General features: G+C 39.4%; 1 protein-coding gene across 47 annotated transcripts in view; it reads left to right on the top strand.

Moving 5' to 3' along the window:
• The window catches only part of RIMS1 (regulating synaptic membrane exocytosis 1), a 330,044-nt gene that overhangs the window by 100,561 nt on the left and 203,268 nt on the right, over positions 1 to 26,215 (top strand). For 41 of the 47 annotated variants that reach the window (XM_089530918.1, XM_089530927.1, XM_089530922.1 and 38 more), the window contains exons 2-3: positions 9,537 to 9,750; positions 13,243 to 13,254. In XM_089530918.1, coding sequence (XP_089387044.1) covers positions 9,537 to 9,750; positions 13,243 to 13,254 — 226 coding nt within the window. Of the gene's footprint in view, positions 1 to 9,536; positions 9,751 to 13,242; positions 13,255 to 22,054; positions 22,224 to 26,215 lie in introns of those variants that run through there. The other 6 variants (XM_089530919.1, XM_089530966.1, XM_089530920.1 and 3 more) reach the window with 2 other exon arrangements.

Here is a 26,215-nt window from a genome sequence, read left to right as displayed (position 1 = left end):
TTGCACCCAACCTGAAAAAGCAGAAGCATAGCTTGGAATATTCTTTGATCCATATGTGGAGACCCAGCTGGATGTTGTAAGGGCTTAGCACCAGCTTTAAATCTCCTGCCAACTATGGCTTTTCCTGACAGGGATGGTCTGGCCACAGAAGTTCATGCACTAGTAACTGAACGATTGCACTGTTTTTCATGGAGCTGCCCTTGAAGATCACTCAGACGCTCCAGCTAGTGCAAAACACAGTAGCTAGATTGTTGATTTGAGCATTTTATAGAAACCATATAGCACTAGTTTTAAAGAAATTACACTGGCTGCCAGCATGTTTCAGTTTTGAATTTATGGTATTTGTAATGACACTGAGAGTCCTAAATGGTTTAGGGCCTTGACACTCAAAGTGCTCCTCACCATATACTGCTGACTGAGGCCTGCTGAATGGGCCCTCCTCTGTATTCCCCCGGATGACCAATAAACTGAGCAATACATTGCTCTCTACTTGGAGGCCTTATTGGAACAACACTGGCTTCTTTCTGGTGCCTGGGTAAAATATGGCTTTTTATCAGAATTTTTGGTATCTAATGTTTATGCTCAAAGGTTTAATATTGCTTGAATTGTTAAATTTCTTAATGTTTTGACTATTATACTGTTTAGTATGTTTTAGCCTGTTCAAATTATATCATACTATTTTAAATTGATTTTATCTGTTTGCTGCTCTGAGTTCCTTCAGCAGAGATCAGCACATAAATATTAATATGGATGGATAAATATAGAGAGAGTTTGGTAGGGGGATGGATAGATAGATAGATAGATAGATAGATAGATAGATAGATAGATAGATAGATAGGCTGAACTGGTATTCAGATACTGTAATATGCTGCTAGTATTTGGCAGTAGTTTTCCATCTGCATTTGAATTTCAGTATAAAACATCAAATAGCTGTATACTCATTTTGGAAGAAGTGGAGGGGGGAATGAAACAAATTGGCTACATTTGTTGTTTGTTATGTGGTTAATTTGTTGTGGTTGAGCATCTCCGTATCACCACAGGATTGTATTTGGATAGAGGAAAAGCCGCGGAAAGCAAGCCCACCTATGGGGGGAGGGCTGACTGTAGTACTGTATTCCATATTTCCAGCTATGGTGATTTAAAATCCTGAGTGTGCAGAATTCCAAATCATTACATTTTAAATATAAACACAGAGGGTCTACTATTGTCTACATATTGCTGTCCTCCTCCCAGTATGTGGATGGTGGGGGGTATGGCTGACAGTGGAAGATTGTTCCAGAAGGCATTGTCTTACTGTCTTTCTCCACATGATTATGTGCAGGGGGCCACTATTATACCATTCAGCCCAAATATCTGACAGGTCAGAACTCTTCCATCACAGTGGCAAGACAGAGCACCCTGTGGAAATATAGACACAAGAGAAAGAAACAGAGAGACAGAGAGAGAGGTTAATTTTGTGTGTGAGCCAGTTCTGTTCTGTTCTCTTTGAAGACAACTTGTTCTGTGCTTTTCCTTTGTGAACAAAACACTTCCAACTTCCTAATCATGTTATAACAGTTCTTTTAAGTCTTTAACATCCATTCCATGTGGGCATTTTCCCTGGTGCTTCTTTGCCTGTATCATTTTCTCCCCCCCCTCCCCACACTCACTAATTTATGTTGGAATACATAAATTAAAAGAACGCCAGACATGGAGCTTCTTTTAGAAGAGAAAATATATGTGTGAGGCATTTGGCCATGACGGTCTTGGCCACTGCTTCACTGATAAAACATCCAGCATCAGTTCTGTCAAAAGGCTGAGCAAGAAAAGGCCCTGAGACTGCTGACACTATGGACTTTATCGAACCACCTCCAGTGCCCAATTTACCTCTTCTGAATTTGAGCCAAATTTGGAAATTATGCTGATTTTATCACACAGACTTATCCCTCAGCTTCTCATTGCCTCCAGTGTTGAATTTGGGCCCCATAAGTCACTTCAGCAGCCATTTTTTCCAATTTTGAAGCTTCTGAATTGGAAAAAAATGGCCACCGAAGTGATTTATGGGGCCTGAATTCAATACTGGATGCAACAGGAAGCCATTCTGAGGGGAAAGTCTGCACGATAAAATCAGCATAACTTCCGAATTTGGCTCAAATTTGGAAGAGGTAAGTCAGTTTGATAAAGTCCTATGTTGTCTCTAGTTGCCTTGGGGAAACACTAGAGTTAGGTGTGCCCTAGTTGTCCAATGCAACCAAAAGTAACTTCAGCTGCATCCTCACTGCAAACATAATCAATAATAATAATAAAAAATTATTTATATCCTGCCTCTCTACAAAATGCAATTGAGGTGGCTTACAAGATTAAAAATATACTATCCGAACCCTCAACCCACCCCCCTTAAAATACAATTAAACAATGTAGAGTTTAAAACATAAAACATATTTAAAAACAATACAATAACTGTGGTGAAGTCAGAGGTCAACAATTAGATTTTCCTTTTGATAGCTGGAGAACTATTCAGGAAAGGCCTGCCAGAAGAGATCCGTCTTTATAGCTTTTTAAAACCTGTTTAGAGTGGTAATATGACGGATCTTGTCCGGCAAGCCATTCCACAATCTGGGAGCTACAGCTGAAAAGGTGCTCTGGGAGGTCGTAGACACACAAGGCTGTAACAGATTTTTTCCTGTGGATCTAAGTGTGCGGGGAGGATTATATGGGAGGTGGTCCCAAAGATAGGTTGGACCCAAGCCATTTAGGGCTTTAAAGATAATAACCAACACCTTGTACTGGACCTGGATTCTGATGGGCAGCCAGTGGCGTAATCTTAAGATTGGTGTTATATGGTCTCTTCTGGATGTACCAGAGACCAATCTGGCTGCCATGTTCTGAGCTAATTGAAGTTTCCAGAGCAAGCATGAGGGTAGCCCCTTGTAGAGTGCATTGCAGAAATCAAGGCGTGAGGTTACCAGCACATATACTATAGACTTCCAGGAAAGGGCGCAACTGGTGTATCAGCCAAAGCTGATAACAGGCACTCCTGACCGTCACATTCACCTGATTTGTCATGTGAAGCAACAAATCTAGGAGCACCCCCAGAATATCCAAATGCCTGGGGCATGAAAGATGGGGTGTTGGATGAAACACTGCGACCTTTTGCTGCAGGAGCTGTTGTGTTGGCAGGTGATGGAGAGGTACTCTGGGATGCCATCTCGCTGTGCTGGGCTGTATTTCCAGCCACACTCTGAAGAAATGAGAACAAACCTTGCAGTCTGGGGTAATAATCTGACACCACTTTAACTGCCCTGGCTCATTGCTATGGAATTCTGGGCATTGTAGTTGGTTGCCTGTGCATGTGTGCGTGTATACACACACATACACACACACGAGAGAGCAAACATAGGAGCAACCACAAATCTTAGAACTCTACACATAACTGATTTAAAAATATATATCAAAGTATATCAAAAAGTTTTGCCCTCCTCCTCCTTCTGCAAGTTGGTACTATATTGGATTATTTTAATATATTATGTTATCTGACTCAGAGCTCGGAAGCAATGAGCTAGAAGCCACATTACTACATTTCAAAAATAACACAGCAAGTGAGAGCTATGCCAGATTTGGGCTTCATGTTATTCTCTCACATAGACTAAGAGGGTTTTTTTTTAAAGCAACAACGAGTCACTGATGCACTTTGTAATATTAAGGGGAGACTTGAGTTCTGAGCTGAGGGAGCCTGTTACCCCCAATTTATCAATCCTTTGCTCAAACATTGAGCCACTAGTGGTTAATAATAATAAATTATTCGGGTGCGTTGTTTTGTAACTAGTTACATTACAAATTATTTTTTAAAAAACTACTTGCCAAGCTCTGTGGCAGACAGGCTAGAAATCCTTTCCAGTCCTACCTGGAGATGTTAGGCATTGAACCAGGGACAGTTTCAGTGCAAGGAATGTGCTCTTTCAGATCCCTCCAAGCATAAAGTAGCTTCTCCATTATGAAGGAATGTCTGACAAGGACCAAGCAAACAAGCATAATTGTATTTATTTATCAGGCAGGAACTTTCTGGAGCACATGAAATCAACCAAAAAAGCCTTTATATTTATCTCAAGGATAGTGAATGTGGGCTAATTCCATACTGCCTGTGAAAATGTCCTTAGCAGATTAGGCGATAAAAGCATTAAAGAGTCCTGAACTTTATGATTCATAATAAAAACCTTTACAGCCCATCTTGGACTTCAAACCACCATGTATTAGCTTGCTACTGTTTGAAGTGCTAATGGATTATTATTTATGTCCATGTTCTTATATGCCAACCATCTTCCATCCCCAGTCAAGCATTAGCTTTTAAATTGAGTTGAATATATTTATGAAGAATATTGTCTGCTTTATATCAATGATTTAGTATATTGGTCTGTTGGGGTCAGGAGCTGCTTGGGTTCTCTGAAGTATCAAAGCTGGTTGATAGGTAGGATTGATACTTCTTTATTCATTGGATGGAGAGACACATAGCAGATGACTTTTCCAGTCAGTGGTTGACTGCAGTATTTGAATTAGGGGCCATTCATACTACCTTTTAACCTGGTTTTGAAACCGATTCTTCCATGTGAAGTTCATATTCGGCCTGATTCTGTCACAATCCATGTCAAGGCTTGCACAAGGAAATTCTCCTTAGCATGGGCTATCGAGATTCGGGCTAAAATCCGTCTTTTCTGAAAAGACCCGGGTTCTGTGAAATATGAACCTGCCCTCGATCATGATTGGGGCAAATTCAGGGAGGGATTAAGGTCAGAGGATGGGCAGAGGTCAGAGCATTCCCTCCCCTCATCGGAGGGGAGGAGGAGGAGGAGGAAAGAGCCGAAGGAAAAAGGGGAATCTGGAGGAAAGGGTGACAGGAGGCAAAAAGGGGAAATCAGGGTGACTGACGGGGGCTGCAAAGGGCTATCAGAGGGAGGGGGTAGTGGAGAAAGTGATGGAGGGGGAGGAGGAGGAGGATGAAGGAGCCGTGGGAAGAAGGGAGCCATGGAGGGCATGAAGCAGGAGGAGGAGGATGGAGGAGCCAGGGCAGCTCCCAGAGGGAGGGGAGGGTCGGAAGGAAAGAGGAGGAGGAGGATTGCCAAGGGAAATTGGGCTGTGGGGCCAAGCCGGAGGAGGGATGTAGGGAAATCAGGCTGTAAAATCAGGCTTTTATTTTTGACAATTTATGCGCATGATTTTTTGGGTGACATGTCTGTGTGCTTGCTTGTGCTACTTTCATTTCCTCTTGCTCCTGGATTATTATTATTATTATTATTAGTGTTATATGCGGATGCTACAGTCAGAATGCCTGCGCTGCATTTCCCTTTTATTCCCGATTGATTCCATGGGTCGGTTGGAACTGACAGGTCACTCTCTCTCAGCCTCAGTGGAAGGCAATGGCAAAGCTCTGAAGAGAATGTAGCAGGAGGAAAAGGGTCAGTTCAGTTCAGGTCAAAGGCAGGGCACGAACGGAGCTCGCATCAGGCAGCTTCTCCCTCTTTTTTATTTTTAAAATTATTTTTGACAAAATATGCGCATGTTTTTTTTCTTGAGGCAGATATATAGATAGATTGAACATGGGTAGCTGCTGCTGGTTCTCTTTCCTTTTCATTTGCTCGCTCCCAGCAAAGGGGAAATGTTACAATGGGCAAGACTTGCGAATGGAATGCTACAATTCGAATGTTACATTTGTTGCTCTTGTCAATTTGGCCAATTGGCAAAATGATACAGGTTTCTGGCATTTCCGAGGTGAGGAATTTATTATTATTATTATTATTATTATTATTACATGTGTAAGAGGCATTCTGGGGTGGCAAGGAGGGGGGATACAGGATGCATTAGCTTGCATTTTGGGGTTGAAAATGCCCATAACACACACACACAAAGAGGTTTTTAAATTTGACAAAATATGCGCATTTTGGTGCATTTTGTGCTTGACTCTTTAAAAAAATAGGAGGGGGGAAAGCACATTTCCGATGCCCCAATGAGTGCTGCAAACGTCACCTATGACGATCGCTTGATTGACAACAGGCACCTTCATGGTAAACTCTGATTTCTGAAGAAGACATTCGGGTTAAAATGCTCCTCTTTTTGTAGTGGGCACTTACTAACGGAGAGATTCGGAAGACCCCCCCCCCCCGAATCTTCCCAGTTCCTTCAGGAGCAAACCCGCCAGTGGGAATGGGGCCCTAGATTGTGACTTTGACATGATGATAACATATATGCAAGACGGTCATAGGTTCCATCTCCAGTTAAAAGGATCAGGTAATGGAAAAGGCCTCTAGTTGAGCCATAGAAAGTTGCTGAGAGTAAAGTAAATAATAATGGGATACCAGCTGGCATGATCTGGCAGGGACAGCCCTGATTAATCCTCTGTCACCCCACATTTTCAGTTACTATTAAACTGTCCACTCCTTTTGTCCTCAGCTTAATTCCATTGATGCAAACCAATTTCAAAGTTCAAAGGTAATTTGTCTTAACACAGCAGGAAGAAGAGGAAGGGCCAGAACCTTGCCTATCCCAGTACACCCAGGCAACAGCAAATTGCTGCAGCCTCTTCTAGCTTGTGTGTGTGAGTTTCATCATTAATCACTTTTGCCTTCTTGACCACACTTTGATGTTGCTTGGACACACATGCCCAGCTTTTCATCTGTAAAATGAAAGGTATGTGTCATTTGTCAGGTGCTGCTTGCCAGATATGTGGGGAAATTCTTAATGGTGGCTCGTGGATGGGAGATGTGTCCAATAGAGCAGTCCTGTTCAAAATGGTTGTGCCTGGACAAGACTCAAACAAGGAACCCAGAATCCTATATTTGCAAGGCCTGAGCAAGGGCAGTGATGATTGGGATTTTGGGAGGTCACTCATTCATAGAGTCGCCATAAGTCAAAGTCAGCTAGACAGCAGTTAACAACAACAAATCGATGGGCGAAAATATGGATTAGTCTCCCACTACACTCTGGGGATGGGGATGGCCAGTCCTTCACATCAGCTTGAGATGTACTGCAACAGAATTTGCTTAAGCAATAGTCCATTTTGAGTGACAGCAGATTTTTATACTTTTATACTTTCCCCCTGATCCCCTGGCCTGATCTGGCCAGCTCTACATTAATAGTGGACTCAATCTTTGGGACCAGAAAAAAAAGCAACATGAGACAGAGCATTCACAAGGGCTTCAACATCTTTGATAGATGAAAGCATCAAGATAAAACAGAATGACTCTAATAATTCCTGCTGGCTTGGTCAGAGAAAGGCTTCCTGGTTGAAGAGCTGCCTGTGATCATTATGGGAAGAATGGTGGGATGCTCCTATGGCTAGCTTCCTTTATTTCAGCTGCCATAAATCACTGACTCATAATCAGCCTTAGTGCCTCTTCAGTTATCAGGAGTTTTGAAGTACAGTACCTTTATCCTTCAGCAGATTTTTTTTTTTTTTTGCAGCTCCTTTTTGGGGGGTTTGTGTGTATGTGTGTCAAAATGCTGGGTTAGACTGTTGTCACAAGTTTTTTTAAAAAAGGAAATAACAAAAATATGGGCTTAGGAGCAGTCTGTTTGCATGCAAACTTTTGTGTACCTTATGTGGAAGAAGCCTATATGCATGCTTTCAAAATGCAGGCAGACACATGCAATTTGGGATATGTACTTGTGGAACTGAACTGGGTTGTCAGAGAAAAGCCTTTTGAAGGCACCTCTCTGCCATAGTGGGTTGTGAGAATCTCTGAATCCATACAACTGGCTCTGTCTTCAAGCAAGGTGGTTATTTCAAGCTATTGGTCTAGAGTTTCCAGACAGGGAGGCATATTGTTAAGTTTAAGTTAGTATATTTAAATTGCCAGGGATTGGAGGGCTTCTGCCTCAGGTAGCAAACTAAATTGACTGCCTTTTAGTAATATGCTTGCTGCTTTTTGTGGGTGAGGAGTGCCCTTTTTTTCTGTCTCAGGCTGCATCTGTGGTGAAGGGGTCAGCTCTCAATGGCTGCCACCCCCATGACTATGTACTGAATTAAGTCCAGCTGTGGCTCCAATCCATAACACATCTGGGAGTGGGGGTGCTTGTTTCAGAGTAGAGAGTGCTTTATGGTTATCTTTATAGCAATATATTATAAGTAAGATTCTTAGAAAGGGGAAGAAATTGGAATATACACCTTCTGTGTAGGCATGCAAGACAAGCAAAGGACTAGATCTTAAGGCTCCTTTGTGGCTAGCTGGTTTCCTTGTTAAGATCCAGCCTTGACCGTGATGAACAGGTTATCTGAATAATTCATCGTGAGCAGAAGCTGACATTTTGCACACTCCTGCTCAACCCACTTTCAGTTGGGTTTAGGGCAGCATGCACAACTTGCTGTGTCTGCAGGCCTCCAGCTGAGCAGATGCAGGAATACAGGCATATGTTATCCTCATTTCATATCCTATAGGCGAGTAATGCAAATTTCAGTCAACATACTTTTTCACAGTTAATGAAGAAGGATTTGCACCATAAAATCAAGCTATTAAAGGTGTCTGCCTCTAAAAAGCAAGTTTTTTAAACAGAAGCAATGGCTAATTCAAATGGCAACCTCTGGCGCCATCTCCTGGAACATTGTTATCCATATTAGATGGTAGCATTGGAAGTATTTCTTAGAGATTTGGGTTGAAATGGATACAACAAAAGCTTCAAATAATTGGCTGAATGATTTTACTCTCAGCCTCATCAGAATAATGAATAGAGAAGAAAACTGAAATAGATACTACTGTCAAATGGTTTCCAGAGTTTAAGAACCAGGCCTAAATTTCCAGATCATGAAGAAAAACTGTGTCTCGGTTTCAGGGTTTTAAAATCTGTTCTTACCTTACATCAACCAAGTGTGTGTTTTTGTCATATTACAGAACACTGGTGTAGAGGAAAGTATGGGGATATAATGATTGAAATTGATTATGAGAATCAAGACCAATGTGCCATGAGGCAGAATGATGAAAGTGCCTCAGGCAGAAAATTGTTAACTATGAAAATTGTCATTACTGTATTTTTACTGCATGTGGGGGGAATCAGTGGCACAGAATGAGGTTATGGGACTTTTTGCTACAGATGCCCAAATAACCTGCCTGCTTTGTGAAAGAGGACAATGATCCCAGCTTGAAGGAGTATGTTATTCTTCAGCCAAGGGTATACAATAGTTGCACTAAAGACAAGGAATCTATTTTTTTCCCTTTTAGTGCTCAGAAACTTGATATTTGTTAAATGTGGAGAGGAGGGACAGATGCTTGTTAGTGATTTGAACAAAATCTTTTGAAGCTCTTCTCAAACGTATGGGTGCCCTCTTGTCCCCCCCCCCCCTTTTTAAAAAGAATTCTTGACTAGTATTTGTTTGCATATCAACTGGCTTGCTTGGAAGATTATGCGAGCAACTCCTATTTATGAATTTTAATTAACTTTTTAAAGATCACAAAGAACAGTTCAATTATATCTAAGATATTTTAAAGATAAACGAAGCATGAATCAAATATATTCATTTAATGAGTGAGTTTGTCTTGGTGCTCCTGCTATAAAAAGTTTTACTTTCCTTACAGAAGATTGCACCAACAATTTGAAAGTTACAAAGAGCAAGTGCGAAAAATAGGTGAGGAATCCCGCCGTTCGCAAGGAGAACACAAGGATGATGCCCCAACGTGTGGAATCTGTCACAAAACTAAGTTTGCTGATGGCTGTGGCCATTTATGCTCCTACTGCCGGACAAAGTTTTGTGCCAGATGTGGAGGTCGTGTTTCCCTACGATCAAACAATGTAAGTTGTTTTGAATGCACGCAAACAAAGCATTATTCATTCCATGACTACAGTTCCCTACCTATGCAGATGTTTGCTACTGTGTTTTTCTGTCTCTACTGATGCCCCCCCTCAACCAAATGTGTTCTATCATTTTATGCAGTCTTTGATTCTTATATATCCTCCAACCATCCTTCCAACTATCCCTATGTGTCAGGGACAGTCACAATTATTTATTCCACTTTTGTTCCACCTTTTCAGCTGTTTATAAAATGTCCCAGTTTCTCTCTCCTTCTTCTACTTCCCCCCTTTGTCCCCAGATTTCTTCTATTGGTGCACATTGAGTTCACAATGCTAAAATAGTTTGCACCCTTTTAATTCAGTAGAGGGTGAGTGAGATGGGCAGAGGAAAGGACAGAATCTTGCCCTATCCAGTAAGTATAGGCAAAAGCAAACTGCTGCAGCCTCTCTTAGCTTTTGTGTTTTTCCTCATTAATTACTTTTGCCATCTGGACCACATTCACATGTTGCTTGGCCACATGTGTCCCCGTTTCCATCTATGACATGTTAGATGGTATGTTATTCATAGAACTCCTCACTCCATGTTTCGTTTTGTGTGTGTATGCACACATATACCTGTGAAATAAGTCTTTCATAAACAAAATATAAATGGAGGCACTTAAAGAAATGTATTGCAAACTGTTCGTTGTTGATTTTTTGGACCAAGAATTCTGTATTAAGATTAAAGTAAGGTTTAGTCTGATTTAGAGTAACCTGAAAGTTTACTGTACACTTTCTACAACAACAAATTAATAATATATGTAAAACCACAATTGAATAGTTTCATTAAGCTACACTACATCTTGCACAGTGCAAAATACAAGGTGGAACCAACCATATGTTTTTCAGCAATGGTCCATATTCTCATATTGCCTTTATTCAGTGGCCCAGGGAATGGCTTTTTAATTTATTTATTTGGAAGAAAGAGCCTCAGCACCTGTGGATTTCCATGTGGAAGTGGTATGAATGGCTAATCTTTTGTGTGCATGGGAGGAGGGGGGGATCTCTAGGTTTACACATTAGGACTTAAATACAGTTGTCATTCAATGAGATTATTAGACCCATTGTATTAGTGAAACACACATGACTCTTCATTTAACAGTGAGTCTACTCTAGTTGGGACTGAGATTAACAACTGGATTTAGGCTGAAACCACCTACGTAGTATGCTTGCAGTTGCTGATGATTTGGCCAGTTCATCTTCATCTTGGTTATGGGGAATGTAGGAAGAGAGAGAAATATGCCCATCTGCTACTGGTGCTTTTCAGCAAGCTGTAGCTAAAGAGTTTAAAGAAAGAGCCTGCCATTCACTGAAATAAATGACAAATATGGATTGTTTTTGTTGCATTTAATTTTATTCCCTGCAGGGGGTGCCACTTGAACCAGCTATAACAAATAGCAACACGAATTTGTTCTGATATTTTTAATATTACTTCTCAGCATAGAGATAAATATTTAAAACCGAGTGTTGACAGAAGTCCTTCCATTTGATGTGATGTCTATTGATGTATGTCCACTAAATAAGTTCTGCCCAATAAATACTGGGTCATAGTATTTAACATACCATTGTATTTTGTGGCCACAGCAAGCATTCAGATGATGTTTGTATGTGTATTTTTAAAAATGTTTTCCAGGTATGTTTGTCATATAGTTATCTGGATCCCAGCAACATTTTTCTATGCGTGTACTTGCATAATGTTCAGAAAAATGAGAACTTTCGCAGGTCAGCAGCAGCAAAAGTGTTACTAGACACTTCTATCCTCTTAAAAAATCTTTACCTTTTGATCCTATTGATCTTCATCTTGCTGGATTAGAAAGAAGGGGACTCTGGCTCAGTTATCCTGCTAAGGAAACTCCTAGCTGTTCATTGCCATTAGCACAGACTAATCACCACTCCCTTGGTGGAGGTACAGGTTGTTTAGTAATTTATAGATCTTACAACACACTTTTAGATGGGGGTGGTGATTGCTGGAACAGCAATGCTCTTGGCTGTACCTGTGCCAGGCAAGGGATTGGATCTCGTTGTCTCTGCACTGCCCTGTGGTGACACAATAATAATAATAATAATAATAATAATAATAATAATAATAATGGTTTATTTAGATTTCCTGCTTCTTCCTACTTCTTCCTACGGATCAAGGTGGGATTACAACAGAATAAAATCACAATAGACAATAAAAATTTATATCAATCTCCGAACACTCCCACCTATAAAACAATAAAATTTACATTAAAATACCAAAAGAATACAATTTAAAATAGTCAGAATGGTCAAAATGGAGAGGACCATTAAGGTGGATATGGGTATCCTTCATGAGGTCAGGTTGGGAAGGCCCACCAGAAGAGAGCCATATTGACAGCCTTTTTAAAGGTGTCTAAGGTGGTAATGAAACAGATCTCCTCTGGCAGGTCATTGCACAGTTTTGGAGCGGCCGAAGAGAAAGTCCTTTTGGGAAGTGTCAGTAATCTGGCTTTCTATAATAAGTCATTCCTGGAGGAGCTGAGAGTGCGGGACAGATTGTGTAGGGAGAGGCATTCCCACAAGTAATCTGGACCCAAGCTATGTAGGGCTTTAAAGGTAATAACCAACACCTTGTACTGCGCCCGGAAACTGATCGGCAGCCAGTGAAGATATTTCAAAACTGATGTAATGTGGTCAAACCTAGATGTGCCTGTGACCAGTCTGGCTGCCATATTTTGGACTAAATTTAGCTTCCAAACTTGGCACAGAAATCAAGACGAGAGGTTACCAACACATGTACCACTGTTTCTAGATCCTCCTGGTCCAGGTAGGGTCACAGCTGGCGTATCAACTGAAGTTGATAACAAGCACTCCACCATGCTTGTGGAAGAGCCCTGAGACCAGTTTCAATATACTCACTAAACAGAATGCCATGTTAGGTCCTTCAGACTTCTTTTGCTGGGATCCAAACACCTCTCTGTGTGAGTGAAAACTCCATCTGTATATGCATGTGGGAAAAGCTAACAGATGGGTCACAAACATTCTCTGTCTGTTGCATGCCCTTTTTCCTTGTCAAATCCTGCTTCAGTTTTGCTTCTGCCTCTTGACTTTCAGGAATAGATTTTTATAAGACACCAATGGATATAGTGGGGAGACCAAGCCACACATGGCTTTCCCATACTCTGAGACCTTTTGCATCCCAGCTATGCTATCTAAACTGGAGTGCTGAATCTTGATTTCAGGATGATTTTTTTTAATTTTCTGCTAAAAATAATATTCAGGTTCTTGTGAAATATATGAATTTTCTGTGCATGTGTAGCTGCAAATATTTTTATTTTAAAAATGTTCTTTATTTTGAGTGAATCTTACGTGTACAGAAACATTAAAATTACCTTATTTATATGTGCTTATTAATGTTTTCCTTCTCTTTCTTTTTTTCTCTTTCCTTTATATTTTTATCCTTTCTCTGCTTCCCTGGATGCTTTCCCAAAGGAGGACAAAGTGGTTAGAATCCATGTTTCTTTATATTATTACAATGTTACTAAACATACATGCAATTGATTGATGTGATACACTAAACTGAAATTTTAGTTATCCACTGTTAAAAAGAAACAGACTGTCAGGCTTTGTGGAGCTGGTAAAACTCAGATACTGAACAAAGGATAAAATATCAGTTTGTGATTTTTAGAGTTTGTTTAAAAACATTTTAACGGCAGTACAATTAAACAGAGCCATGCAGGATATACTTTTGCAGGAAGACATGTTATTTATTATCATTTCTTTCGCACTTCTTTGCATATTCATACACTGACAGACAGGGCCAAGCATAGTGATAAGATTTTTTTCCTATTTGAAACTGAAAGACATATAATTCTGATTCTTAACTTCTCTGCTGTATTCCTTATATTTTGTATTGTGGATATTAAAATCATTGCCCCATGAGTGCTATTTTTAGGATGGGTTTTCTGGCAAATCCAAACAATGTTATGAAGTTATTTATACATTGATTTTTTTAAAGGAAGATATTGGCATAAATACAATTGCTAGTCCCTACTGTAGGAGAATCAATGGGGCTTTTGTTAATTCAGCACTTATATAAAGTCTATAGAGTCAATGGGTTTGATCAGTGTGGATCTAAAATAGGATTTAGGCCTGTATGTATTATTTTGAAACAATCTTCACATGCTATAAAGAATATATTCATCTGTATGCTTTGGGAAAATAATGTTTAATAGGTTAAGATAGATAATTTATTGACATTGAGACTACATTCTTAAACCTGTTTTTTGATCACTTGTTGCAGGGGGAAATTGGTGATAGGGGATAAACTGCCTTGTGGGCATCTATTTCAAAAAAAGGACCTGATAGGCCAGGAACTCTTGGCAGCATATTTTTAAAAAATGGTTTTCAAGGTTTCTACTGCATAGCAGTTAGTAGTAGGAAGTAAGTTCGTGATAAACTTCAAATATCATATTATCTGGGCATTGATTAGGTCACTCTTTTACCTTTCTGTTGGTTAAACAGAGTATGTTGACTTTCATCCCTAAGTTTCTGAATGTGCTATCTATCATTTTGCTGCATTTTCAGAAATTTTGCAGATTTCCCACTATTGTCTTCCATCAGGTTACACAATTCTCCCTTAAATCTACTGCTGCTGCTGCTGTTGCTATTAATGAAGATATTGGGACTTGACAGACTGCCCCAAAAGGGTGGTCTGGAGCTTCCCCTTTTTCCTCCGGAGGGAGCCCGCAGCAACCAAACCGCGCAGGCTCCCTCCACTCCAAAAAGAACCCAAAAAGTGGGTTCTTTTGGGTAGGCACTGGTGCCACCATCACTGCATCATTAGTGCACTGTGGCACATCAATGACACAAGTGCAGCATAGCGACATATGGACGCTGTGCAGCACTTACGTCATGGGAACTCTAAAGGTCCCTCTCTCAATCCCAGGATTCCACAGAGCAGAACCATGGCTGTTAAAGTAGAATAATAGTGCTATAATTCTGTAGTGTGAATGGGCCCCTGACCTCCATAGTGAAATGTTTATTAGCTGATCAAACACAATAGAGCTCTGCTTTTAGAATTGTGCATTTTAGTTGTCGGTCAGTTTGCTTCCTCAAGTTATCATGCTATTTTAATGAAATAAAAAATAATAAACTAATAAAAGGAACAGATAATTAATTCTAAAGTATTCAGTTACTGTTAATTTGGTATATAATCATTTAATATAATATTACTTAATAAATTCAATCTTCAATGTAATTTAATGACATAAATCAGTAAATGTAATAAATACTAACAAATAAATAAAAATACAACCCTTAAGCACATGGCCAATCCAGAATACGGACCATAGCTCAGTCACAGTTGCCCACCCTTGATTCTGGGGGTAGTTTCTGGGTTCTGCTTGTTTGTTTTGGGGGCTGTGTTAAAAATCTGGCTCTCATAAATAAAACAACTGAGAACTATTAATGTTGCTTAGTCTGATCAGTAGCAAAATACCTGCACTTTATGCTGGTGGCATGATTGTGGCAAAATGAGATCACAAAAATTTTCTTCTGAAGACACTTTCAGGTCAGTGGCCAAGTATATTTTATATGCATGCCCATTAATTCATGATATTTATCAGCATCTGATTTAGTTGGAGTTTCAATTCTTCTGTTTTTATTACTAGCTAAAAAATATTACGATGAACAATGTTTGACACATTATGGAAAATGGACAAATAGAATATTTTCCAGAAAACAAAATTGTTATTAGGAATGGATATAATCCGTTCTTTCTCTCTCTTTTTTTGTTACAAAGAACTCTAATCCTCATCCAGGATTAAATCTGTGTATTTTTAGCTCTGCTGTGTCCTAGATAAAAGATACACTACCCAGTACATTTTATATATGTCTTTATAGTATTTGGAAGCATTTGCTTTGTGTAGTATTTTTCTGTTGATTTATATCTTAGTGCTGCTTTTATTTAAACTATTATCTTAGTTCCAGGTTGTACAACTACTCTAAATCTAAGAAATGCTGTAGGGAGAGCATAGATGCTTCCAGAGTTTAGCAACTTTTAAAAAATATGTTCAGTTTAGAGACAAGTGCTGAAAGTTATCTTTTTCCTTTGTTTTATAAAGTGGTTTTAAAATCTGTGGTATCAAGACATGTGTTTTCTATAGTCTAAAACAGATCTGTAGTGACCCATTGTTACCCACAAATACAGTCCACTAGACATTTAAAGGATTAAGCTCAGTAAGGGCTCATCTACATTTGCCAGAATACTCCAGGCTGCCCCTGGAGTATTCTGACCCTGAATTCCCCCTGAATGTGGGTTTTCGGCTAACAATGGGTGGTTGCCTTCTCACACACAGTTGCCCCTGAGCCGGCTGGCACAGCTGCTGTGGGAGCAAGTCACTCAGAAGTCAGAACAAGGTGCCCAGCCTCATTCTGACCTGAGAGTAACTTGCACCCTCAGGGATGTTCACAGGGACAGTGTGGGAAGGGAGCTGGCCTTTGTCATTGTGTTTTACTCCAGGTTTTCTGTGATAGAAGGGGTGGAAACCTCATATTGGGTCCAGATGTTGTGAAAACAGCCCAGATCTGATTCAGGGTTTTGGGCCTGCATAATGTAAACAACATGTAGTGAGCCCAAGATAATTTGTTTATAAGTATTATTATTATTATTATTATTATTATTATTATTATTATTATTATTACATTTATTTATATAGTGCCATAGGCTTTACATAGCGCTTTTCAAAGGAGATGTAGATAAGCCCTAACAGAACATGTGATTAGCATGAAGAAAGTCCCATATTCAACTTTTGGTGTCTCTAGGTAGAGATGGAGGAAGACAACCTGTCTGAAATCTGGGAGAGCTACTGCCAAGTCAAAATAGACAATACATACCTAGATGGATTAATAGTGTGATGTGATATATGGGAGTTTCTTATGTTATGTTTTCCTCCTTGTCCAGAACTACATAAGCATAAGCACTTTTAAGGATTAACATGCATCTGGCATATGGTTGGCAAGAAAGAAACCTTGGGAAAATTATGTTTGTACTATAAGTTCAGGAATCTGCCTAGATCATTCTGGGAATTGTAGCCTTTCAAAAGTAATTTTTCCAAGCCCAGCTTTAGTTGACCTTTATCATTAAATATTATTAAATACTAATAGCCACCACATAAACTCACACTGACATTTGGTCAACAGCATAAGAGAACTTTCTTGTCCTCAGTGCCACCCCTAAATCAGTTCCATAGGGTTTTCCAGTCTCCCCAGATCAGGTTTTGGAAATATACGAGGATTGCAGTAAGGACTCCTTGTTGTCGTCTGTTTTTGCTGACAAAAGATGCTCTATCAGCGGAACTACCATAGTCTTTGATTTCTGTCCAGTGACTTCTATTATGAGACAGCCACCAATAGAGTAATTGTTTTACTTCTTATTGTTGTACATTCTTTTGTAATCTCACAAATTGGTAGATCAGGAAAAACTTTGAACCAGGCCAGCTTTATGCACTGAAACAAAGAAAACTTCCCCAACTTGTCCCCTAGATATTTTGGATGAGAACTCCTATCATCCCAAAGAAAACCTCCCCACCTTTCCCCTAGATGTTTTGGATGTGAACTCCTATTATCCTTCACCTCTGGCCCTGTGGTGGATAGAAGCTATAGTTTAAAATAGTGCTTCTTGCAATATATAATGTGAAGGACTTGCGTGGTACTTTTCCCAATGTGCCAGGGACTAGCATGATATTTGTGTCCATTGAGTACATCCATTTCTTTATTTTCTGGACACTCACTGTGTATCACAGACTGGCACCAGTCTACAGGTCACAACTTTGAATGGCAGTGGTTTAAAATATCTGGAAGCACCAGACTAGGTTTGCAGGCCAAGAAATCGCAAACAAGAAGATCATGTCTGTCAGATATTTAGGCAGAGCAGAAATGAAAGCAAGGTCCTTGGCTAATCTTCATGTAGTGATCACAAGTGTTAAATTAGCACAGTACCAAGACAGTATCAATGCTTGAAGTGAGAAAACTACTTTATGTATTGAGAGAACTATTCAAACTGCTCACCGAGTCCAACTATTTAAAATCAATTTAGTAATAGTACTTCTTTAACCACTCCAGTGCTGTGGAACTTTTTTGTTGAAATATGGCAACTCTGAAGATAGCAACAGAATGCTGTTAAAAGCTCTTCCCTTGGTTGTGAAACAGACTTGAATGAATTTATGAAGTATATATTGATCTTTCCCCATCTTCTGCTCAGTAACAGATCATTATGGTTAGGAGAGTTTATTTCCTATAAAATCTTGATCACTCCTAGAGATAGGCTGTTTCATGAAATGGGCTAGCACATTCTTATGTGTTGTAAATTGCTGAATAATAGGAAACAATATGCAATATTGAGTCATCATTGTTTATTTCTATTTGTACATGTTTAAACTGAAACTAGCAAGAAAACCCACTAGAAAAGCACCAAGTACATACCTTCTTTTTTACAATAACATTTTATATAAAAGGTGCTGATGCAACACTCTCCCTCCCTTCATTTATATTAGGGGCTGTTGTTTCTACTTTGCGGCCTTGGCTCATGCTTTCATGTATCACCACAGGAAAATATGTCTTACAATTTAAGACATACTTCATTATGGTTTTTTAAAATTTTTGTGCATAAAACAAAGTTTGTGAACTTTTTGAACTATCAGAAAGCAAAGGTGTCAGTATCTCAGACACTCATATGGACAATTTTAGATTTTACAGTACTTCAGATTTCCGGATAAGGGATAAGCAACATGTGCCCACTTGCCTGGTGAAAACCCATAGAACTCATTGAGACTTGTCAGAATAGACAAATATAGAATTGCAGTGTTTGCACTTTTAAGCATGTACAGAAGTAAATTTCAGTCTGTTTTCACTGTTCAGATTTTGTTGTCTGGTGAGTTGTACAAATGCAATTGTATCATTCCTTGAAATATTTTATATCTGTGTTTATATTTAGCCACACTTGTTAAGTCTGACTTGTATCTCTCCTTCCCATACATATTTTTTCTTATCCCATTGTGTATTTTAAATTAGGACTTGCTGGGAGGCAATGATCTGTCTGGTTGAGTGGAGTGGAGTGGGGTGGGGTTCTGTTGTTGAAGTTATTTTAAGAAAGACAAATACACCTTGACCCTTTTGTAAGTAATAAATAACTACATGAAGAATTCAGCTGGGATTTTTCCATGTTATCTTTATATCAGTTCAGGGCGAGTTAGTCTGAAAGATAGTGCTTGGCTAAGGTTGCCCTGTAAACTGGGCAAATTTGAATCCCAGCCTCCCCAATCCAAGTCTAACACAACCCAATACACCACACTGACCATTTCTTACAGCCTTAGAAAGTGTCAGGTTTGATACAGGTGATTCTTGTTTTAGAGACTTGAAAGTGGTAATGACAGATGCACTGTTGTTTATGGTACTCACATGTTCATTTTCACTCCCTCCTAACTACGATCACTGTCCAGAAATGGTTCTCAGATTTTTGTAATGCTTCAGTATCTTGGAAAACTTGGTTTCTTTCTGCACACTCAACAAAACAGCTATGCTTCCCTTTTCTTTTGGTAGACAGTAAAGCTAATATGATATCCCTCAAAATGAACTGGGCATTCTCCATGCAATGGCAGAATATTGCTAAACTGTAGAATTACTGTAGACCCCATTTAAAAGGAGTCAAAGCCAACTTTGGATGAGCTGTTGAAACTCTTTATGCTAATAGTGAGGAACATATATGGCTCTCCAGATTTTGTTGGTTGCTACTCCCATTAGTCTGAACCAGCATAGGCAATGGTAAAGGATGATGTGACTTGTAATCCAGTAACATCAGGAGGGTGATTTGTTCCTCATCTCTCTTTGAAGTTGTAGAGGTATGAATATTTATTAAATTTAATCATTTGTCCAAGAGAGTCACAGTGTAATGAGAAACTTTTAAGCTAATAGAGGGTCATGTTGTTTGGGGTTTCCTTAGCCAGGATCTGAGTTACTGTGATGTCTAGAAGAGCAGAGAAATTAGAACTTTTAGCCTTTAGCGTACCTACTCTTCTGTCATGAATATCCTGATTGCTATTTTATGGTCAAAGAGGTGTTATCTTTCGATTGAAAGCAGGCCAGAGAAGTGAAGAGGCAATACAATTGCGTTGATAATTTGTTGACTGTAGTATATGAAAGATGCATGTGAAAGTGTGTGGTATAAGTGAGTGAGTGATATGGTTTATTAAACTATATGTGAGCAGTGTGATTGAATGGAGGTGAATAGATTATGGTAAATCTGAACTTTATATGTGTAGTGATATGATACTGGCCATTTTCATTGTTCTCTCAAAGTTGCAATTTAATTGGAAAATACACAAAAAAATAAGGAAAACTAGTTCTTACCTAAGGTGATGGTTACTTTTACTTTTAAAATTAAAAATACATTGTAGACATAAGCATATGCCTTGTTTTTCATTGAGTGTACATTGAGATGACTGGCTGATGCTTGGAGACATGGAAGCAGTGCAGTATTAGAAAACAGTGCATTTTGGAAAATAGAGAAATGAAGAAAAAAAACCTTAAATCTTTACACAGCTTCTTAACCTCCCATACATTTCTCCATGGTCTGTCTTTTCTGGAATAAATGAAAGATTTCTTACTGCCTTTCAAGTTTCTGTATTCAGACCAGTCTTTCTATTGCTCACAGTGTAATGTGCAATAAAGTTCTTGGAAACATGGAATAATGTAACCTCTGTAAGAAATAAGGAGGCCATTTGGTTACATCAATAGATTGTGGAAGATACACAAGCTTCCTATCTTTCTTACACATGCTTCACTTTTGTCTCTGCTCTTTAACTGTTGTGAGCTGTAGCCTTTTCTGTCTCAGTTCCTAAGCATCTTATCCCCATTTACTCTATGCATTTGCCACATCTTGCAAGTGCAAGTATTTATGATTAAGTTAAAAATCAAATGTTTAAAATAAACAGTAACCATAATGTACAGCTTCACGGAGCTGCTAAAGAAGACTGGATGATTGGCAGTATTCATAGAGGAAATCTCTTTGCAAACACCCACATTAATTCTACTGTGTCTTTTTACAGTTCTTCTTTTTCTTCTATGATTTCTCAATAACAACATGGATATAAATCTCTTAAGGATCGCTATTCCTATGTGTTCCAAAGCATTGCCATGCATCAACTTTCTTACTTGATTTAATCTTTATAATCTCTACTATGTGAAACAGACCAGGCTGAAGTCTTAGGAACATGGTCATTTTGAAAGGCATGCTGAGAATGTTTGCTTTCTCTATGCCTTTTCTAGTAAATGTTGATTTCTCAGTATCTGGAAAGGGTTGTCTTGAGGAACACAAAATCACTAACCTCCTAGACTAGAAAGAGTATCCTCAAAATTCACTTTGTTTACACATGGAGAAGGCCATGAACAACATCTTGACATATTTGACATATTTGAAAACAGTGATGATGGTATTTTTAGTGACATGTGATGATCACTAATATCTTGCCTTCAGCCAAGGACATGCATTCATATTTTTGATGGCATCAGGATAAGATACAAAAATTCCCCATCATATGCGTCTATCTCATGCAACACTGTTACACTTTTGTTGTATTACTGGCCATATTAATACTTATGAATGTACAGGTAAGTGCAAGAAATCTGAATAAATTAATGCATTTAGCTTACGCATTGTAAACCGCTTAGGGAGTGCTTAAGTACCCTGATAAGCGGTATAGAAATGTACTTGCTGTTGCTATTGCTATGCTTAAAGCAAAATTCTAATCTCACTTCAATTTAGTATTATAAAAATAGTTTTTTGAACCATAGACTCTCATCACCATCTAACTTCTCCAGATCCCATTCTTCTGCACTTCTTTTTCTTTTCTCCCTGCTTGAATAGAAGTTCTTTCCTTGTACCATACTTGCCCTGCCAGTGTAGTAACTTAAGATCAAGGTTCCATGCTTTCTCTTAAGTTGTTGCAAACAGCAGTTTACAGATTGGTTGTCAAAGGTATTTTTTGATGCATCATAAAATATTTTTGATATCCCTATGCTGGCACAAATACATCAGAGCATTTCCCTGTCCTGATCTCCCTTTTTCTTAACGTCCAATTTTTCCATGTTAAACTCACAATTGCTCTATCCCTTTCCTAGCCCTCCCCAACAAAGTTAACTAACCCAAACCCTGACATCCCTTTCTTTCCCCCAAAGTGCATTGCTTCTCTCCAGTTTTCTTTTTTGAACTCTGAGATATCCACTCAAATTTATTGTAGAGCACTGATACTTTCTCTCCCCCTTCCTCAAATCTTCCATCCCAGATTTACTGAGTTGCCCTTGTGTCCGAACTTGCTAGCACAGATAGCACAGACTTAATCAACTTAGCCTCAGACCTTTGCATCTGGAACAAGAGGTGGGAGAGAATTATGAAAAGACCATGGACACCCCAGAAGGTAGGAGCAATAAAGGTGAAATTGGGGAGGGGGGACCCTTTGTCCCTTTGAAGTACTGTTTGTTATTGTCTAACCAATCCCTGCAGTTTCCATAACCCTCCCAGTTTTCTTCCCATTAAAACCAACAAACCAATGAACTAAACAGAATTTCAATTGCTGTTTTTGTAACAAATAGAATTCTGAGCATAAAGTGCTGCACTGTGTTGATTCTGGAATATAGGAGGTGCAAACATCTCTTTAATGCTTAGTAGTGGCTAAATGACAGTAAAAACAAGAATTTGTGATTGCCTCACATGTGAAAGTAAATATTTGGAAGTAATAGAAAAACACATTCATATGACATAGCTACAATGTCTGCAAGGGGCTCACCATGCAATAAATAAATAAATAAATAAATAAATAAATAAATAAATATCAGCATGAAGATTATTCATATGATGGCCTCCAAATGGAATTGTTTCTCACTGGTTTCTGTATATCTGCTGTACCATATGAAGAGTGAATTTGTATGGAATTTGACATCTGTTGAAATTCAGCTTTCTGGAGTTTAAATTTGGACACTGTGGCTAGCTTTTGTTTGATTCCCATTTTGCTGCTATTCAACACACTAGCTGTTATCCAGGATTGGTAGGCTTGATGTGACTACCAGTTGGACTGAGGAGATGGATGATGGATGCATTGTCTACCTTCTTCAAAAGCTCAGAGAGATCAAATGTCAATATGCGCTCTCAGTGTTTGTGTGGTGATTTTTAAAGAAACTGCTCAAACACTCCTGTGAAGTGTTTCTGTGTGTGAACCGCCACTCACCTCAAATCCACACTCATGTATTTTAGCAGTGCTGGTCATACTTGTGGAAGCCCATTGCTGCTTTTCCAGGATATAAGTCAGAGGATTAAAACATACAAATGTGATTTGAACAGAGACCATAGTAGAATGGACCAAATGAACATGTGTAGCATGGGCAATGGCAACTCTGGCATATTCCCCTCAGTTCTGTGAAAAATGAATCAACAAAACACAGCATGATTAGGTACATATGTATATTTATAGACTGTGTCCTCCAAAGGCATGAGGGCAAATAATAAAAAAAAAGAAAAAAAAGGAGAAAAAGCAAAGCAAAACAAAACAAAACAAAAAGGGAGGGGTGCTCACGATTCCTTTGTTGTAACACCTCGACTGGCTGCCAGTCCATATCTGGGCTCAATTCAAAGTGTGGTTTTGGGCTATGAGGTCATACATGCCTAAGGTCCAGGTTATTTGTAGAGCTGTATTCTCCCTTATGCTTTGAGATTTGCTGGGGTTGCTCTTCTCTTTGTCCAACTGCCCTCACAAGCATGCTTGATGGGAACATGGGAGGTGGTCTTCTCAGCCCCCAGGCTACGGAACTTGTCTTGCCAAAGAGCATAGATTGGCACCCTCCCTACTTGTCCGCGTATGCGGAGGCCCCACTGTAGTAGAAGAAAGTTCCTTATTTGTGGGAGAAGTAACAGAGAATAGTTCTGGTAACATTTCAGTAACTTTATATGTGTCAGTAAAGGGTAAGACTTAAGAAGGTTTAACTAATGTGGGCTTGGCAAATCTAAATTTTATAAAGTTCATTGCATTAAATTAATTGTTTTAAAAATTAATTAGTTTTTCTAATTTCTTATTCCGTTCTGTATCCAAAAGCATTAATAGGAACACTTTGCATTTAATGGGACTTGTTGCAAAAGGAAGAACCAATCAACTTTAGTGTATTCCATGTACAGTGTTAAAATTGTGACATGGATTACTATTGCTTCTTTTAAGCGGCTGGAAGAACATTATTGATTTGACCAGATGAATGATGGGGCTAATATGTAGAACAGGTTTTTGTTTTTTGTAGAATCCTGCCGTCGGATCAAAGTTGCATTTAAATTTTTGTGGTTTTAACTGGCAGAAGGGGATCCTCTCCCCTGATGTCTTGTTTTTAAGCAGGCACATTTGCCCATTTTGCTGATGATGGAGTAGAGCAAGCTACATGTTCCTTCCTTGACCTGAGGCCCAGAGGAGAAGGGACAGGTTCTGAGACTCAGGGCAAACTGAGATACCTAAAATTCTTAACATACACACAAAGTAAAGACAGAGCCTCTTTTTCCTTCTTCCACACTTTGTGTGTTTTTGGCACCAAGCACAACCTCCTCCATTCACTGTCTTGCGCTCTGTGTATGCCTGGTTTGACTAATAGACTACTGGTTGTTTGGGTGAATATGGCAGCAGTTGGCAATGGACATTGAGGGCCTTGCTGGCTTCCAAAGTTGCTTTGGCAGGTTCAGCTAGATCAGTATCTTGGTTATAAAATGGCCATTCTGTGAATGGAACATTCCTTCTGTGTGCAGAAGAACACTTTGGGCTTACATTTAAATCAGTTTGGGATTCGCCTTCACTCCGTGTTGGTAAATCGATTCCAAAAGGTCCGTCTTTCCCACATTAAAGCAGATCTTTTCGTAATCACTTCTTTTTTGGCACAATTGTCATTCCCACTAGTTTGTGCTGCTTCAAAATGAATGTCAATCATCTGTGCATCATCAGTGACGCAAGCAACAGCCCAGCTTGGGAACTATATCAATATATAAAAATAAATTGATTGAAGAATTGATTCATTGGTTCTGCAATTACTTGCCTTTGCAAGTAGTTGCAAAATCAATGAAACGAATCTTCTGTAAATTTTATTTACTTATTTTTTTTTTTTTTAAAAAAACATGCACCCATAGGTCACACCACAAGCACAAAGGCAATGTTGCCGGGGGGCGGGGTGGGGGGGATGGTGGATCTACCAAAAACTGAGGAGGGATGGTAAACACCCCTCTGCCATTAGTCCCTCACCTCTGTAATGATGTGATTCAGATCTGTCATTCCCACTTGTTGAACACGCTCCGGAATCAATTTCTTTCCAAAAGAACCACCAAAGGAAAGGAAAGAGCGGGTTTTTTGCATTTGCCTCACTTCGTCACGATTGAAACTAATCAGAGGAGGATCGGAACTGGTTTCAAATGAGAACGACTATCATATAAACTGATCAGCAATTCACTTTAAATCATAGTGGGAACGAGCTCTTTGAGAGTCAACCTGACAAACTTCAGTCCATTTATAGTTCTAGGAAAAAAGAAAAGCCTTCCCCATTTCAATTTTGAATATGTTTTTTAAAATAAAATAATAAAAGCAACAGATGACTTTCTGGGCCTTTTTCTTAGGAGACTGTTTTTCTTAGGCCTCAAAAGTCAGACCAAAAGAAATGGTTTCAGGCCACTTTGGGGACGTGGTGTTCAGATGATGCATGCCCTGGAAGTGGCTGGAAACTGCATCTTGGCTGCTCTAAGGCAGGAAAAACCAGACTGAAAAGAAGCAAAAGTAAACTGCTGTAGTCTGGAAAGTGCACATCTTCAACCCTATATATAAATACCCCAATATGAGACCAGTCCCAAAGGAGCACTCCATCCTAGCACTGTGTATAAATGCACCAGTCCAGGTGCATATTTAAAAAGGACAGAGCTGGCAGTTGGGGTGGCAATGCAAAAAAGGGGAAGTGTGACACCTCCAATGGGTATAAGTACAACATACAGAAACTAGGCAGCCTAAGACAGGGCATGGGGTGAAGGGGGGTGAAGGGGGCATATAAGGGGGCATGGTTGTGCATTGCCAGTATTTTAATAGGTTCACCTCTGTTCCAATGCCGTCTCTTGGTGGAGGGTCACAGGTGCGACTGTGTGCATAATCAAAGGGGGTGGCCATCCAATGGCATAGCATCTAGGCAGCAGGCAGGCACCAGCAATGTGTTTCTGCAACAGTGCGCATGGATGGTAGTGCTGGGAATTTAAAAAAATTAGCCAGCAGTGCTGTTTGATGCCATGCTGTGTGGTCATGGCATGTCCATGTGGGTGTGGAGTGGGAGGGTCAGTGGGGTCTCAGCTTGCTCTTGGAAGAAGCAGTTTCAGATCATTCTTTCCTGCCCATTTGCTTGACCCCGTAGATTG

The sequence above is a fragment of the Sceloporus occidentalis genome, unplaced genomic scaffold (genome assembly GCF_023333645.1).
Source record: "Sceloporus occidentalis isolate IW3139 unplaced genomic scaffold, rSceOcc1.0.p SCAF_6, whole genome shotgun sequence".
NCBI lineage: Eukaryota > Metazoa > Chordata > Lepidosauria > Squamata > Phrynosomatidae > Sceloporus > Sceloporus occidentalis.
The sequence above is the reverse complement of the archived record's forward strand: the minus strand, read 5'-3'. Positions and strand labels throughout refer to the sequence as shown.